Source organism: Schistocerca serialis, chromosome 5 (genome assembly GCF_023864345.2).
Source record: "Schistocerca serialis cubense isolate TAMUIC-IGC-003099 chromosome 5, iqSchSeri2.2, whole genome shotgun sequence".
In the NCBI taxonomy this organism is placed as follows: domain Eukaryota; kingdom Metazoa; phylum Arthropoda; class Insecta; order Orthoptera; family Acrididae; genus Schistocerca; species Schistocerca serialis.
Window position 1 is genome coordinate 415,710,802 of NC_064642.1, and position 17,320 is coordinate 415,728,121.

At 40.0% G+C, this 17,320-nt stretch overlaps 1 protein-coding gene across 1 annotated transcript in view; it reads right to left on the bottom strand.

The window, feature by feature from the left end:
* The window catches only part of LOC126482354 (RNA-binding protein 1-like), a 39,810-nt gene that overhangs the window by 12,360 nt on the left and 10,130 nt on the right, over positions 1–17,320 (bottom strand). Inside the window, exon 3 of the mRNA XM_050106436.1 lies at positions 14,801–14,878. Within this exon, the coding sequence (XP_049962393.1) occupies positions 14,801–14,878 (78 nt within the window). The remainder of the gene's footprint in view (positions 1–14,800; positions 14,879–17,320) is intronic.

The following is a 17,320-nucleotide window of genomic DNA, read 5'->3' on the forward strand; positions in this document are numbered from 1 at the left end:
TGCTGTGCCCAATTCCATCCGAGCGCTTCGGGAAACGTGATCAGAGGAATGGGATGCACAAACACACCAATAGTACTTAAGGTAAACCCAGAAGCCACATTTCAACATGTCCTCAGCCCCTGGGCGATGATGGAGGATAACGAGTTAACTCATCCACAGCAATCAAAGCGTTAATAAACAAGTCTTAAAAAATTTAACCCCTGCTGTTGCATAATAGTAATTCCAAACCTCTCCATTTGATGATTTTATGCAATTAATTTTACATTATATGTTGTACTGGACTACTCTGAAACAATGTATTAACAGATGTGGACTGAGGGGCAAAAGTCTTATGAAAATCTATCATGGATCCGATTACACATCCTTAAACTCACAAGCAAGGATTAATTTTAAAAGGGGATGTGAGGCAGTGATTCCAAGATCAGAAGTGGACAAGACTTTCGCTTCACAGTTAAAAACATTACGGGATTTTTTCGCCCCAATTCATCTGCATTAATTTCTCTACATTAGTGACAACACTCTTCTGCACACCACAGCATCATCATCAAACAGCAGCAGATTGCTGCTCAGTCTGTCTGTCAAAACATTTATGTATATAGAAAGTAATAGTAAAATAGTAGAAAGTAATAAATCGCACCCCCTAGGGCACTCCTGACGATACTCTTCTCTCTGACAAACACTCGCCATTGTGGGCAACATAGTCTTCAAGCCAATCGCGTATCTGGGAACCTATGAACCTATTCTGTACCTTCATATACAACATGCAGTGGGGCACCATGTCAAAACATTTCCTGAAAATCTTGGAATATGGAATCTCCCTGTTGTTCGTGATCCACGGTTTGCAGGGTATCGTTAGAAAAGGATTCCACCTGGGCTTGGCAACTTATTTGTTTTCAACCCTTTGAGCTGTTTCTCTACATCAGGTATGCCTATTCCATGTCCTCCATTTGATAGCCTGTATGACAGTTGAATGACAGTACACTTGTACAATCCCCCTGTTCGAATGATTTCTTAAACCTGAAATTTAAAACTTTTTATTTTTTTAATTTTTTTTTTTAGAATTGTGTTCAATAATATTTTACATGACAGCCTGTCCATACCACCTGCAACTTATCCGTAGACGTCACAGTCTATATTCGGTAGGTTAAAGTCACCTCTAACTGTTATCACATGATTTGGCTATTTCCATTCCAGTCCATTACTCAGTAGGTTAAAGTTGCTTTCAACTATTATCGCACAATTTGGTTATTTCAATACTACTGAGTGTAGGCTTTCTTTGAATGATTCTTAAACTGTCATAGCGTCAGATGGCTGTGAAACATCTGATAATTAAGTGGAGTTCACCAAGATCTGTTATAAGCATCAAGATAACTGCACAGTCAGACTCTATTTCGACTTGGAGAGACAGTATTTTTGTCTACTGCAATGAACACTCCCCCTTCTATGGTGTCTATATTCATGACATCTTTCCTGGAGGACAGTAAATTCAGGAACTATGTTATGAATACTTCAACAATTTACAGTTACAATTTTGACAGTTGTTATGTCTTCACTTTGTCTGTAGTCTGATTTTACTGTCAGGTGAGTCCTACGATTCGCTACTCCATAACACAGGTCCAGAAATCTGCAGCCAAGACTATCACAAAACCGACACAGCTTTTAGTAGAGACCCTCCACTCAGCTTCAAATCGAAGTATCCTGATCGATACTGGGAATGATGCTGTAAATTGAAAGCACCCAAGGTGTCAGTATAACAAATGTTTGAAGAGAGATGTGGCAGCTGAATTTGCTATAAGTGGGACAAGCTTTGAGGAGGATTTATTCATGGTTAGAGGTTTGACAACAAATATGGTCCTTAGTATGTATTTCTGGGTCAAACAGTGTTTAACAACCGACTGTAGAATTAACACAATTACTTGTAACTTTGGCAAGAACAGGGTAAAATTTAATTGTGTGTCATCAGGGCCAAAGTTCACAGCAAACTTTTGTTTAATACATGAGACAATAGACACCGTGCATATAACTGAACAAATTAAAGATAAGGTACCCAGTGTTATGAATATTTCAGATGTACACAGGCAGGAATTGTTCCATATACTGTACCAGATCAGTGATGAGCTCCCTGAAAGACCAGAACAGTTATAGGGTATTGAGGAACAGTTGGGGTTATTGTTTGTGTTGTATACATTTTCATCCATTTTTCATATTTAATGTATATTGTTTCTAATTAGTTTAGCAGTAGAGAAAATGTGACGAGTGAGTGTTATATTAGTAAGAGCTACACACAACTGAATTTTTTTATAAAAGTGTACCAGTGTTTTGGTCCATGGAGGTGGTAATTCCACCATGTGATTAAACTTGCAGTAAGAGTACAGTACTTCATTAAAGTTAAATTATTATGATCAAAGAGTACAGTTCCTTTATTTCTATTGGATGATTGCAGTAAGATTGGAGTGTGCTGTGGTTTAACTGCTGTCAAGTGTTTGTAGTTGTGCACATCTGCATGTACAGTAATATGATGGCACTCTATATATATTCTGTGATGAATACATTGGTTTTACTTTATTTTAAAGTGAGATGTGTCTTTAATTATTTACACTGGTAAATGTGTATGACATTTAGTTGAGAGATATTCAATTCGGTATGGGAAACCACATGCAAACTTTGTACAAACGGATGACTCAGATGCCTTTTATTTTTGTAGCTTACAGTCCAGTGGTCTTAGGTCTCTGATCTGAAAGTTACAAGAACACTGCAGTGTAAGGAAAATTCTGGGTGCTACATCATCTTGGTTGAAGCATTACAGCTATATTGTTTCTCATTCATTTCTTCCAGTTGCCTTTGACCGAGTTCAAGTTTGTGAGCGAGAGAAAAGAAAAAGAGCCTAACTTTCGGACGGCAGGGCATTCATTTTGGATTATGTTTGTTTGTTGGCATGAACTTGGATGTGTGGCTGACAGGCACAGTATTGCAGAGTGTTGCAGACCAACTGGGCAGTACTCCATCTGACGGTACATCAGCAAAGTGCTACTTAACAACATATTTCTAGACTTCAGACAATCTGAGCAGAGTGCTAAAACGAAGTGTATCAATCACTTGGTAGCTTCAAAGCTGCAGCTAAAAACATTGTGAATCAAAGAATACCAATCGTACTGTTCACAAGCCTCCGTTGGGTTTTCAGCAGTGGAACATTAATTAATTACTGATAGACCTATAAATTTAAAGATGAAAAAGTTTCACATTTAGTTTTTCTGTCAAAGCTTATTATTATTCTGATTTTTGTGATTCTTTGAAGTACTGATTTATTAGTTGCTTAGATAATTTTCTTAACCAAGTACCTGCTAACACATAACAGTGTAAAGCATGGCAGCACAATGCCATCCCCCTTTTCTTTTATCATTATTTCTTAGGTTAGATCATGTTATTCTCTCAGTAAAACTCAAATTTTATGGAACTGGTAGTTTTACACACAGCAAACAGAATACAAAAATTTGTGCTAAATAATTAAAACAATGATGAAAGTGTAGAACATTTTAGTGATTGGGGAGAAATCACAAAGGGAGATCCTGAGCCCCACAGGGTTCAATCTTGGGTCTACTCCTATTTCTTATATATATGAATGACCTTCCACTTAACATTCAACAAGAATAATTCATTCTTTTTGCAGATGATAATAGCGTTATAACAAATCCCATTAGAGAGGAAGCAACAAAAGAGTTGTATAAATGATATTTTACAAAGAATTATTAAGTGGCGCTCTGAAAATGAACTCTTCCCAAATTTGGGAAAAAAACACACTACATTCAGTTCTGTACAACAAATAGTCACACCAACAACTGACATAGCACTTGAGCAGGAGTCAGTAAATAGGGTAGAATGCTCCAAATTTTTGGGCGTACATATTGATGAAAACTTGAACTGGAAGAAGCATACCCTTGAACTTCTCAAACAATTAAGTTCAGCTACTTTTGTTCTTCATGTAATTGCTAATCTTAGAGACAAACATATCAATCTGCTGACACATTTTACATATTTGCACTCAATAATTTTAGGGGGTTACTCATCACTTAGGAAGAAAGTATTAATGGAAGTATTTATCATACAAAAGTTAGCAGTAATAATAATATGTGCTGTTCACGCACGGGTGTCATGTAGGTACTTCTTCAAGGAGCTAGGCATTTTAACTGTGCCGTCACAATATGCACTTTCGCTAATGAAATTCGTAATAAATGATCAGTCACAATTTGAGAAGAGTGATGTACATACCTACAACACTAGAGGGAAAAATACATTTATTACCCATTATTGAAGCTCTCAGTGTTTCAGAAATGAGTTCAATATGCAGCAGCAAAAATCTTTGACCATTTGCTAATAAGATAAAATGCCTGCCAGGTGGTAAATCAAATTTTTAATCTGACCCAAATTGACAAATCCGATTTCATGGATGAATTGCTATTAAAAAACTGTTAGACTGTAAAAAACAACTTGTTTTTAATTCTAGTTGCACAAGCAGGATTAACAATAGTGTTCATTACTGTTAACATTAACCATGTACACACCCTACAAACAAACTCATTCCACACCATTTCGATAAACGATTTGTTCAAGTAATCTATGGAACATGTAACTAACTAAAAAAGAGTTTGTTGTTGTGAGTAAGCACAGCACAGCATAATGGGCTGCATCTGGAATGTGATGAAAAAGGTGTCTCATTTTGGTCACAATGAGGAAAGTGTTTGCTTGTAGAACGAGATTTTCACTCTGCAGCGGAGTGTGCGCTGATATGAAACTTCCTGGCAGATTAAAACTGTGTGCCCGACCGAGACTCGAACTCGGGACCTTCGCCTTACGCGGGCAAGTGCTCTACCATCTGAGCTACTGAAGCACGACTCACGCCCGGTACTCACAGCTTTACTTCTGCCAGTGCCTCGTCTCCTACCTTCCAAACTTTACAGAAGCTCTCCTGCGAACCTTGCAGAACTAGCACTCCTGAAAGAAAGGATATTGCGGAGACATGGCTTAGCCACAGCCTGGGGGATGTTTCCAGAATGAGATTTTCACTCTGCAGCGGAGTGTGCGCTGATATGAAACTTGCTTGTAGTTCGTGGCAGGGTGAAAGCTTGTTGGAATGCATTCTGAGAATAAAGCCATGTTATGAACTTCGTAAAATTTAGCTACATTGGTGATAAGACTGTGAAGCAGCTTACCAAGGATCATTAATTTCGTGTTATAGTAGGATACTATTTGGACTCTTGCTTGCTGTTTGCAACCACCGATTGCCAAACTCAGATATTTACTGCCGTGAAAGGTGTGAATGACTTATTAATAACAATTCTAGTTCAAATTCCTCTAGTTGTTGCTTAAAAGTTATTTCAAATTACTGAATATAATTTGATACTTCTGTGCAGTTAAATATGAACTATGTTGTACTGGAGCTAGTTTGTAATGTCAATCGTACCGATACTTATAGACAGACCCAAGATTACAAAAATCTGTTGGACAGTTTGTAGTTTGTTGTTTAGTACTAACCAAGGTAGTGAGTGCAGGGAAAGATGGGAAGCATATTCTGATGGGGTTAGTGGAGGTACCAGCAGAGGACCTCGAGGCATATTCCAACTGAGCAGGTGTTATGGCACTGATACCCCAGACATGCAAAAAAAAAAAAAAAAAATTATAAGTTGGATAATTAGAACTTGTCAGATGGTGATTGCAAAAATGAGCAACAATTGGTATTGTCAGAACTGAAAAGGTGGTGTTTGGTTGTTTTGGGCACTCCAACATCGTGATTTTCAGTGCCAATTCAAAAGGCAAGATCCCCACTTCAGCGCAGGGATTGTCTGTGGGACTAGTCTGGAAGCCCCCAGTGGCCAGTCCAACTCTATAATGATGGTCTGGGTCCAGTAATTTTAAAGCTGAAGGTGCTGTTGAGCCACTCATGTGACAACCATAGTCCAATTGGGACAAGACCAGAGCCTGGCAAATATGGGGGAGAGTAGTGTGATTCACACCACAAGAGTTGTGTGTGGCCAGGAGAGATTATTAAGCTTTCGCATGCAGCTGGTCTTTAGCCAACAAATATGGGACAGCCATGTCAGACTTTGATAAAAACAGGAGTTCCAAACATATGGGTTGTGCAACAATGTCCAAGCATTGTGTACACAAGTAGAGTTCTGGGTATGACAGAAGCCCACAACACGTGTTTTCGAGGGAGAGAATTGGAACCTACTTCTTGAAAAAGTCCAAGTGGAAGTCATTCGAATGGGGTCTTTGAACTGGCATTCAGCCAATGATGCATACAGACTGGAAACGATACCAAATCAAAAGTCACTGACATAAAGCGCACAGCACAGACGACCACTCATCCAATGGGATCACTGGCTAAATGATGCTGATGAAGAGTTAACACTTAGCACGAAGTCCTGAGGAATGCTGTTTCTTGGGCCCAGGAGGAGCTCTAACTCAAAACAACTGGTGGGATAAAAACTGACGAATAAAAATTAGTAGGGTGCCTCAAATACCCAGTGATGGAGGGGGAGTAAAATGAGAAGTCGCATTGTACACCTTGTGTAGGTGAAAATGAGGTTTTGGTAGATAAAAAAAGGGTGTCATAATTCAGTTTCCATCCTAACCAGATAGTCAATTGTGTATCATCCCTCACTGATAGGGGGACAAAAGACCCCTTTAGTCAAGAACCCAGAGTAATTATCCGGTCATGCAGTTTGCAGAGCGTGTTAGTGAGGCTAACTGATTCGTAGCCATAAATGGATGTGGGTTTTTTGCCTGGTTTAAGGTTCAGGACAATGACACCATCTTACCAATGAGGAGAAAAACAGCTTCTAGCAAAATCTGGCTGAAGAATCTTAGTAGATGGAATCTTTGAGTAACATTAAGATATTCAGTAATCTGATTTTGAATCAAATTGCGGGTGTGGGGCCGTATTGTGTGACTAGTCAAGAGTCTGATGCAGTTTCCCATCAGTAAAAGGATCATTATATAATTTGGCATGACAGGAGATAAAGGATAGGGAGATGTCTTGAACTTCTCTTTTATGTATTCAAAGGGTAGCCAGATAGGAGGAGGATGCCAATGCTATCGCAAAGCGTTCAGCAATAACCGAAGCATCGCTAGAAAGACTACTGTGAAGGAAGAGAGCAGCCTACAAGATTAGGGAGCTTGGCCCACACCTGGGATGAAGAGGCATATATTTCCAGGAAGAAGATGTAGTGTACTCTCCATTACTTCTTTCTGTTCGATAGGGATATAAGATGAGTTGCTGAATTAAAATTCATGCCAAGGCTGGGACTTGAACCTGGGTCTCCTGCCTACTGGGCAGAGATGCTAGCATTACATCACTGTGAAACTGTGGCTCTCAAAATGCCTTCTCTAAAACAAACCTTAATTCATGCCTTCAGCTCATTTTGCCCTAGGCATTAAGGAGGGTATTAGACTACGGTATTCTGTGCAGCTCTTTGAGCCACAATGCCATGGTGGTGTAGTGGGTAGTACATCTTCCCAGTAAGCAGGAGACCTGGGTTCAAGTCCCAGTCATCACACAAATTTTCATTCAAAATGTAATTCCATCCTTCTTACTGTGTTTACTCAGACAGTGAACCTTAGTGTGAAGTCACTTAAAAGTGATGAGAATGGTCTGTGAAAGACGTTGCTCAGATGCTGAAGGGTCTTCTGACATTGTTGGATTTAAGCAGTCCAATGAAGTTAGGTAAGTGTCCTACCTGGGGGGTAAATAAAAGTAACAGATGGTGATTGCTGTGGTTATTTGCACTTGCACTACTATTGCTTCCAATGTGGTACACATTGGAATCCTCTTACTGATGACATCTGTAAAAGCCAATGTACAGACCCCTCCAGATGCTCTCTTAGGGGCAGTACGATTCTGAGAGGATACAAGGTAACTCTAAGGAGTTATAGAATGGTTGGCAGTGAAACGTATTTCTAGGAGAGCAAAACAGATGGCAGAATCGAAGGAAAATAGTAGCAATTGTACAAGCAGGTGACAGTAGTATCCATTGCAGTTCCACTGAAATATCACTTTTAAGTTTGTCCTGGTTAGGCATGGAGGGGTTGGGAGAACAAGTCATGCCCGAAAATCATTGTGTCACATGTAGGAGTGGGATAGTATCAGCAAACATTGGCTCAGTGTGTGTGTGTGTGTGTGTGTGTGTGTGTGTGTGTGTGTGTCAGGTCACAGGCCTGGAGACTTCTTCCTTTGGCTGGATGCAGGGAGTTGAGGTTCTAGTAGATGGTGCTGCAGGAACTGTGAGAGGGAAGGCCTGTCACCCCCATGGTCTAATTTACTTGCACACTACTGGAAGGTAACATCAAGGGCGTAAATATGCTAGGTATTGCTGTTGACCCAGTCACAATAGCTGCAAAGGTCAATCTAACTGAGAGCTTCAAAATACAAAAGGCAATCTGAACCCTTCAGTTCACAGATTTTGCATAACAAGGCAACAGACTTTGGAAATCTGGGAGGGTGGTCATTTCCGCAATTGGCACATATTGGTGGCAGCACAAAAGGTGAATTTTTGTGATGTGACCAACTAGTCTCCACAATTCAGGTTGTACGTACACCAGAGAAACCTACATCTGAGCTGTTGACATTTAAAGCACCAAAATATGGCTTCACATCACAGCAGTAAACCATGATTGTTACCATTGGAAATGACCAGTGCCAACATTGCTGTCTGGCAGGCTCTACCCAAGTTCACAACTGGGTAGAATTTAGCATTTTAATTAAGATGTAATCAAATTTTTTAAGAGAAGCAATTTCTCTAAATATGTTTTCAATATTCTCAATAAAGAACAATGGTTTAGTTGAGAGGAAGGATCCTCCATCTGCCCAGGTACAAACTAGGAACTGAGGGAAGTTAGCCACTTGTGTTCGTTTTCCTCCCATGGCGTAGCCAACTACGGTAAGTTTCTAGGATCATCATGAGACATACGCAAGAATTTCAGTCTGCCTGGAAGGACTGCCAGAGCCTTATGACCCATGGCTGAAAGCTTAGATCCCTTCATGGTGACACATATCTGGCATTATGCCACCTAGTCCAAACAAGGGTTCTCCATATGGGTGCCAGCCAGCTAAAGCAATGTAACAGGCGAAGCAGGAGAATTAACAGCTTGAGCACCAATAGTGTGTTGCCTATATAGTCAGAGATTACCGCAGTAGTAGCCTCTGACTACGCAGGGAACATACAATTGATGCCCAAAGCTATTACTTCCTCTTTTACATTGCTCTGGCAGGCTGTTGCCTACAGCCCAGCCACTAACACAGTGTACTGGGTGTTGCTGCCCTTCAAGTATGATAGCAACCCAACAGCAAATCACACCTCGGCAGCCACCATAGCATGAGGTGGCACTGCGTTTTCTGTATATAGTGATGCTATTGTTGGTATTACTTCATCCACACATCACATGCCACCACCACGTTTTGCTTGCATTCTTTTGCTGGATGGCTTTATAGGCTACTGCTTGGCCCTCTCCAGGCAGTCGACATCAGCCGTTCACAGATGTCTGAGCTTAACGCCAGTAGTCCCTCACATCGGAGCTCCATGTGCCCAGTGCGCAGAACACTCCAAGTTCATGGCCCATCAGTCTGAGCCTACAACTTCACATTCTGCGTCCAAAGTGCTGAGAAATCATGAATGCATCAATCACAGACTATGTCCACCTCAGACATTTCTTGACTTTGCCAGTGACAACTTATTAGGACTGACCAAAACACTAAGGACACTACGGAACTGTTACTGTGCATTGTGCCATTCACATATCAAATCTGGATGACCTTATCGTTGTGTTACTTCTGAAGCTGCTTATGTTGAACTTGCCCGTTGTGTTAAGTTAATAAAGTTCCATTGTTCTTTAACTACCTGGGCACATTCATCCATTAGTAGTGTGCAACACCCACTACAGGACTAACAACCACCATACAGGTACACAATGACCCTTAACATGGACTAACTAAATGCTGGATATTGGGCAATATTACCCCCACAGCCCACACTTCTGAAGAAAAGTCTGAACCAGTTGGAGGTCACATCAATATGTTGGGACCAAACCTAACTGAAATAGGTGGTATAAAGTAGTGAAACGAAGTGAGAAAAGCTCCATTGGATGTTCTATAAGCAAGCCACGCTGTTATTACAGAATGTGTCCTACACACAAAATGAGGAAAGATACAGTCAGAGAGTAAGATGACAGCACAGGAAAAAAGTACCATTGGGGGGGACCATGCTCACTATGCATGCATTCACAAGAGAGCTGTGAGCCCACTGGTGGCCTGCAATTAAACTGTTATCTCTCCTTATACAAAAGAGCTTTTGAAGCCATCTGTCCGAATTCTCACAGCAGACACCTTAATTTCTTTGCAGTGCCACAACATTTAAATTTTCCTTGGACACATTCTATGTTGAATTTACTGAATACCTATCTAACACTTTCACTTTCAGAGGTTTGAGAAAATTACACCTGTCTGTCTCCTTTGCTGAAACAATACATAAAGCTAGTGTGATGCAGTGACCTCTAAGAATATTTTTTGTGAAGTAAAATTGGAAGTCTCTTTCTTTATGAACAGAAGAGTTCATACCACACTGCTTGTGAAGTTTTCATTCTCTTCACACCCCAACACTCATGGAGTTTTCACTCTGATCACATGTAATAAAACCAAAAAGAAATAAAGAGAAAATGCAAACTACTGCAAAATAATGCTGTTTTGAAGAAAAGGTTTCAACCAAAACCTGTGCAATCTGTATTGAGAAACAAGCACTAACCACTGAAAACGTGCATTCTAGTCACATAGCCCCAAATAACCCTCCATGTCTACTTACATCTGACTGTCATTAATAATTGATTGTAATGATACAATATGGAGATCCTAAAGAAAGTGCAGCAGTGTAATTGAGCAGAAAAAAAATATGTTTCTACGACACAAATGTGGCTGAATAGCAATGTCAATATGGACAGACATTCAAAAATAAAATCTGCCTCTTTTAAAATAATGGTAGATCATCGGGCTTTTGCAAATACATATCCCACACTATTTGCAGTTTTTACTGCATAATATAATTTCCATTTGCCTTAATTGCTTTGGCAAAAGCTTTTATAAAGTGCAAACACACATCTAGCTCAGTCCTCCATGAATTAACGTAGGATGTACATACATTTCGAATCATAGGAACCACGCAAGCAAAATGTCACACAGTGAGTTAGAGAGTTTTATGAGGGTAGTTTGGTAAGTCTGGCAGAAAAAGTTTGTTTCGTAAAAAACTCATCTCACTTATCAGCATAGTCTCCTTTGAGAGATATACAACTGGATCAGCAATCCCATCAGAAAAACATCTTCTGTCAAGACTGCAAGATATTTGTTTTGACTGCAACCATCACTTCCTAATTCAATGAAAACCTCTTTCCAGCAAGACAAAATTTCAAGTCAGGGAACGGGAAGAAGTCACTAGGGGCTAAGTCTGGTGAATAGCGTTGATGAGGAACCAATTCAAAATCTAATTCATACACTTTCATCATTGTCATTTCAGACATGTAGGACGGTGCATTATCCTGGTGAAAGAGCACCCTTTTTTCTGTGTGTCAATCTTGGTTTTTTTTCAGCCAACACATTGCAAATGATCCACCAATGCAGCATAATAGGGTCCAGTTATGGTTTTGCCTTTTCCCATGTAATCTATGAGAATTATTCCTCAGGAATCCCAAAAAACAGTAGCTATCACTTTACCAGCCGACAAACCAGTCTTTGTCTTCTTCAGTGCACTTTCACCAGCCTTTGTTCACAGTTTTGATTGCCTTTTGACTCTGCGCATAATGATGGATATGGATTCTTTCAACAGTTGAGTCGGCACAAAAATCCTTGCAGACTGATTAAACATCGCCAGACATTGTGCTGAAATGTTAACATAGACGTGCATTTGGTCAACTGTGAATTTTGACATCCACCTCACACACAGCCTCTTCATAGACAATCCTGCATGCAGGATATTATGCACTTGCTCAGTTGAGATGCTTACAGTCTCGGCAATCTCACAGAGTTTTATTAGGTGATCTTACCTTACCACGTCATGGATTTTGTCAGTAGTTTCCATTAGGGTGGCCCCATTGGATGGCCAGAACTCACTTCATATTTGGTGCTTGTCTGACCACATTTAAATTCATTAATCCAATAGAAAATGGTATTTAATGATGGTGCAGAGTCCACATGAACTTCATCAGATTCAATTTTGATTTGTGTGGCAGTCCAACCCTTCCAAAAATGAAAATGTTTAATAACAGCAAGAAAATCTGTTTTCTCCATTTTCAATTGCAGCAGACACACTGACCAATTCAGATGGTTGTCAACAATGAACTGTATACTGAGCATCGTTTAAATTCTCTACACGGTCCTTGGAATAATCAAGCTTACTAACCATGAAGGTGCATCAAAAATGTCCCATTATTTCATGGAAATTTACAAGACTTGTCAAACCACCCTCATAAATATCTATTACCACTTGATTCCCTAAGTAATAAATAACTAAATACGGCAACGTGTGTTGCAGGTGCGTCTAACAAACATTTTTCGAGTGGTAATCATTTTCTCACAAGTAAAAATAATTACGGAAATGAAGTCATGAACTATGATATATAAATACGCTGGCCTAACATTTTAGAACATTCTGCATATGAAGTTCCACCTAATCAGTCCAGTTTTTCTTTTTGAAATATCCAGAAAAATGGAAGGCAGTGGAATGAGAAAGATGCGTGTAGTCACTGCTGGCGACATTTAGCAAATCGAAACAAGGAAAAAGTTGTAATGATTCTAATAATGTTTTACAGTCTGCAAAATTATGTCTTCCATGTAGTCTTATGGTCAGTTACATGTATTTCATTCGAAAAAATATCAGCAGACACAATGAAGTAAACTGATCAAAAAATGAAGAACCTGAAACAGGACTCTTACTTCCAGTTCTAATTACGAAAAAATATACTTCCAAAGAAAATATCAATATTCAAAGATATAATATCAATAGATAAAAAAAATCTACTCACCAGGCAGCTGCAGGAGAAAACAAGTGAAAGATGTGGAAACACACAAGCTTCCCAAGCCAGTGGCTCTTTCTTCTGGTACAAGAGTTGAAAGGAAAGCGAAAGGGATGTAATAAAAGCACTGGTGAGGTTTATAAAATGTGAAGAGTTTAGGAAAAGTTGCCCACAACCCAGGATTGTGTTTATTACCTTATCTTCCACTTTGAAGTTCTTAGATTTTCAGATGTCATCCAGCGCAAGCACCAAAATTCAATCTTTCCTTCTCATACTGTCCAGTAAGTCTCCCCTGAACCAGGGTTCTAGATGACTTTTCTATAACTCTTCCAATTTCCCGATCCTCACCAACCGTTTTCCTTCAACCCTCTTCCGTTCCTTTCAACCCTTCTGCAAGAAAGTAGCTTGTGCTTTTCCACATCCTTTATGAGTTTTCTCCTGCCACTGCTTGGTGAGTTGACTTTTTATCTAATAAATCTATTGTGGAACATTTAGAATATTAATATAATTCTAAAGATTGAAACTGCTCTAAACACACCACATAAAACCGTATTCAGTGTGTCATTAAAAAGCAATAGCAGCTTAAAAAATAACACAAAAGCATGAAGATAAAAAATAATGAGTTGTAATACTGAAAATATCAAAACACAAATTTAAATAAATCAAATGTATTCTACTCATGAGCATTAACCAAAATCCTTGCAAACTGCCAATGAAAACTCTTATTACATCTGCATAATTATTAGACAATACACAACTTCTTAAACATTCGTTAACAGATAAATAATGAATATTTGATTTGTTGAACTACAGATAGAAACCTGCACATAAACCAAAGATAAAACTGAATTAGTACACAATATTAAATGTGAAGGGCTCATATTAAAAGTCTTACTGCCAGAATGTGTATAGAAAAGATGTGGTTCAACTTTCAAGTTGAGCGCACAGTAAAGAACTATAAATTTTGTTACATTATTTTCTATGCAATCGAGAGAAAAAAATGATAACTGTGTGACACTAAAGAATAACATAAAACATCTGCTGGAAATATAATAAAATTACATACTGTGCTGCAGAGAAAAGTCCTTTGCTTTTATCACCTATTATCAGTTGTATGCTGAATACTACAAGCCGCACATTAGGCTGGCCCTTGTATCAGCACCATGAGATGGCAGTTGCATGAGAAGTTGTGAAACTCGTACGCTGGTATTAGGAGGCTGTTATGTTCTGCTGCCCAACAGATGGGTTGTAGCTGTGTTGATTGGTGGTCTGATGGCAGAGAAGGGTTGTGGAAACCGCTGGATGCAAATTTGTGGGCCTAAGATGTCTGGGGCGCCAGATGCGTAGTTTGTTTCAAGTGGGAAGTTCTCAGGTTGTCCCGGGTCATGTCGGTAGCAAAAACATGAAGAGCAGACTGACTTGAGCCAGAGATGGTAGACTGAAGGGAGAATATATCCTGAAAATTTTGGCATAATATGAAATACATACTATCTATTATTTCCCCAACAAAAATCACATTAAGCCAGATGCAGTGAAATTTAGAAAAAACTATATGTTTAGTTACATATGAATTTGCATGCATACTGGCATATATCTATTACCAAGAGAGCTTCAACCCCGTTAAAACTGCACTATTGTGAATATGTTATTTCCATGTTTAATATCAGGAAAATAAAGTGAGTGTTTGCAAAGAGGTAATACACCTAGTGGCAAAATTTATAAATGAGATAACAGACATGGCAAAAAATTGTACCTTGAATGTCTGCGGCCTTCATCTCTTCTTGTGCGTCCCGTAGACATTTCAACCCTAACTCGAGTTCCACACAGCCTCCTACAAATTATGAAATAGGTTCTAAATATACATATCTATGACACATGAAATAACCAACAGGATTTAATAGTGATAGCTCAAATCAATACTATGAGTCACATGTATAACATACTTGAAAAATAGATGTAATATTGCAGTGCCACAATGACTCAAGGGCAAGAAAGACATCTGACAAAGTTATTTTCAACAAATACACATCGTGCATTCTAATTTTAAAAACTTAAGTCTGAAGGCAGACGGACATCTTTCAGCAAACTGGGTTAAAAATTGGAAATAAAGGCCAGTAGTGATTTAAAAGTGATCGTAAATAATCGAGTGTACTACCAAAATTCATCTTGCTGCACTATGATCTCTTTCTCCAGCCAATATTTCTCCAAATCAGATGAATGCATTATCTCACTCCCTAACAAGCAAATGGTAAATAGACCAAAAATTATCATTCAAAAAGTGACACTGCTCTGTTGCACACCAAAATGTTTTATCAGTTCTCTTAATGACAATGTTCCATATGACAAAACATGCAAATGGTCCAGCACATGATGTAGCTATTTTGAATGGGAACTTTCACAGGGAGAGGTCTCAAACTAGTGAGAATAATTCAATCAGAATGACGATATATGAAAAAGTATTTTGACAGCAAAATTCATCATTTATTTAGTTATGCCTTCTTCAGTAAAGGAAACATGCCCACTACTTTTCCCAATGGGGTTCAGACTCCAAAAGCACTACCTCATTCACCATACACCTTACACCATACAACTTAGAGCTTGCAACTACTTCTCCTTTGAAGGAAAAGTATACAAACAAATCTGCTGCACCCACATGGCACCCTCCTATGCCAAATTGTTTATGGGCAATCTAGAGGATATCTCTGTTGCCTTCCAAAATGCCAAACCCTTAGTCTGGTTCACGTTCACTAATGACAACTTCATGATCTGAACTCCGGGCCGAGACATCCTACCCTCATTCCTTCACAATCCCAACACCTGCTCTTCCGTCTGCTTTACCTGGGGCCCCTCAATCCACCAGGCCACCTTCTTGGACACTGACCTCCTCCCCTCTGACGGCTCCATCCACACTTCTGTCCACATTAAACCTGTCAGTCATCCCTAAAAAAAAAAAAAAAACTTCTCACACAGCCTGGTCACCTGGGGATGGCATGTCAGCAGTGACAAAAACACTCTTGCTCAGTATGTTGAGTGTCTCACCATAGCATTCCCAGACAGGTACTATTCCCAGCTCTAGTCCGCAAACAATTTCCCATGCCATATCCCCACACAACCTCAATCCCCCCTGCTACCCCGAGAACCAGCTACAAAGAAGCACACGCTTTGTCACCCAACAGTACCCTGCACTGGAACAACTGAACCACATCCATTGCCAGGGCTTTGATTACCCATCATTGTGCCCTGAAATTAGGAACATCCTACCCAAGGCCCTTCTCACCCCTCTTTAAGTGGTGTTCCCACCCAACCTTTACAATATCCCTCTGCTACTCCCAATCCCAAACCCTTGTCACAGGGATCATACCCCTCTTGAAGACCCAGACGCAAGACCTGCCCATCTACCCACCCAGCAGCTCCTATTCCATTCCTGTCACAGGCTTATCCTACCCTGTCATAAGCCAGGCCACCTGTGAAAGCATCCATGTCACTTACCAGCTCTGCTGCAATCATTGCACGGCTTGCTATATTAGTATGACCACCAACAAACTGTTCACCAGGATGAACGGTCATCGTCAATCTGTGGCCAAGAGCACAGTACACCACACTAAGGCAAAACATGCAGCTGAACGTAGCACGTTTGATTTCAACGGTTGCTTCACTACCCGAGCCATCTCAATCCTCTTCCACCCTCTTTGCCACTATCTGCTTCTCTGAACTGTGCAGATCGGAGTTATTCTTACAACAGATTCTCCGCTCTTGAAATAATCCCAGGCTCAACCTACTGTCCCGACACCCACCAACCAACAACTTCCACCCCCTGTCCTATTATGTCCTATTCTCGTCTCCCACCCTCTTTGTGGCCACCCTTTGCTTACGCACTGGCCCATCTTTCCCCTTCCCTGCTCCTCTTGTTTTTTCTCTTCCACCCCCCGGCCTCCCCACCTCACAAAACCCCAAAGCTACACCTGTTGACAATTTGGTCCCTGCATGCTCTGCCAGACGGTGATTTTCCCTCTCCCCACTCATACACTGTTATCCCTTTTGCTTCCCAGCCCCTTCCAGATTGCTGCTTCCATGCTATATGACAGCTGCATTCCGGTCTGAGCTTACGGAGATGGCGGTCATGTGTGTGTAAGGCCTTAAAACATTTTTCACCAGTGCTTCTATACACCACACTCTGACTTAGTGGAATTTCATTGTAGTGACATCGATATCACACACTATTTCATCACCATCACATTAAGAATTATTCTTAATTTGGAGATCAGTTTAGTGG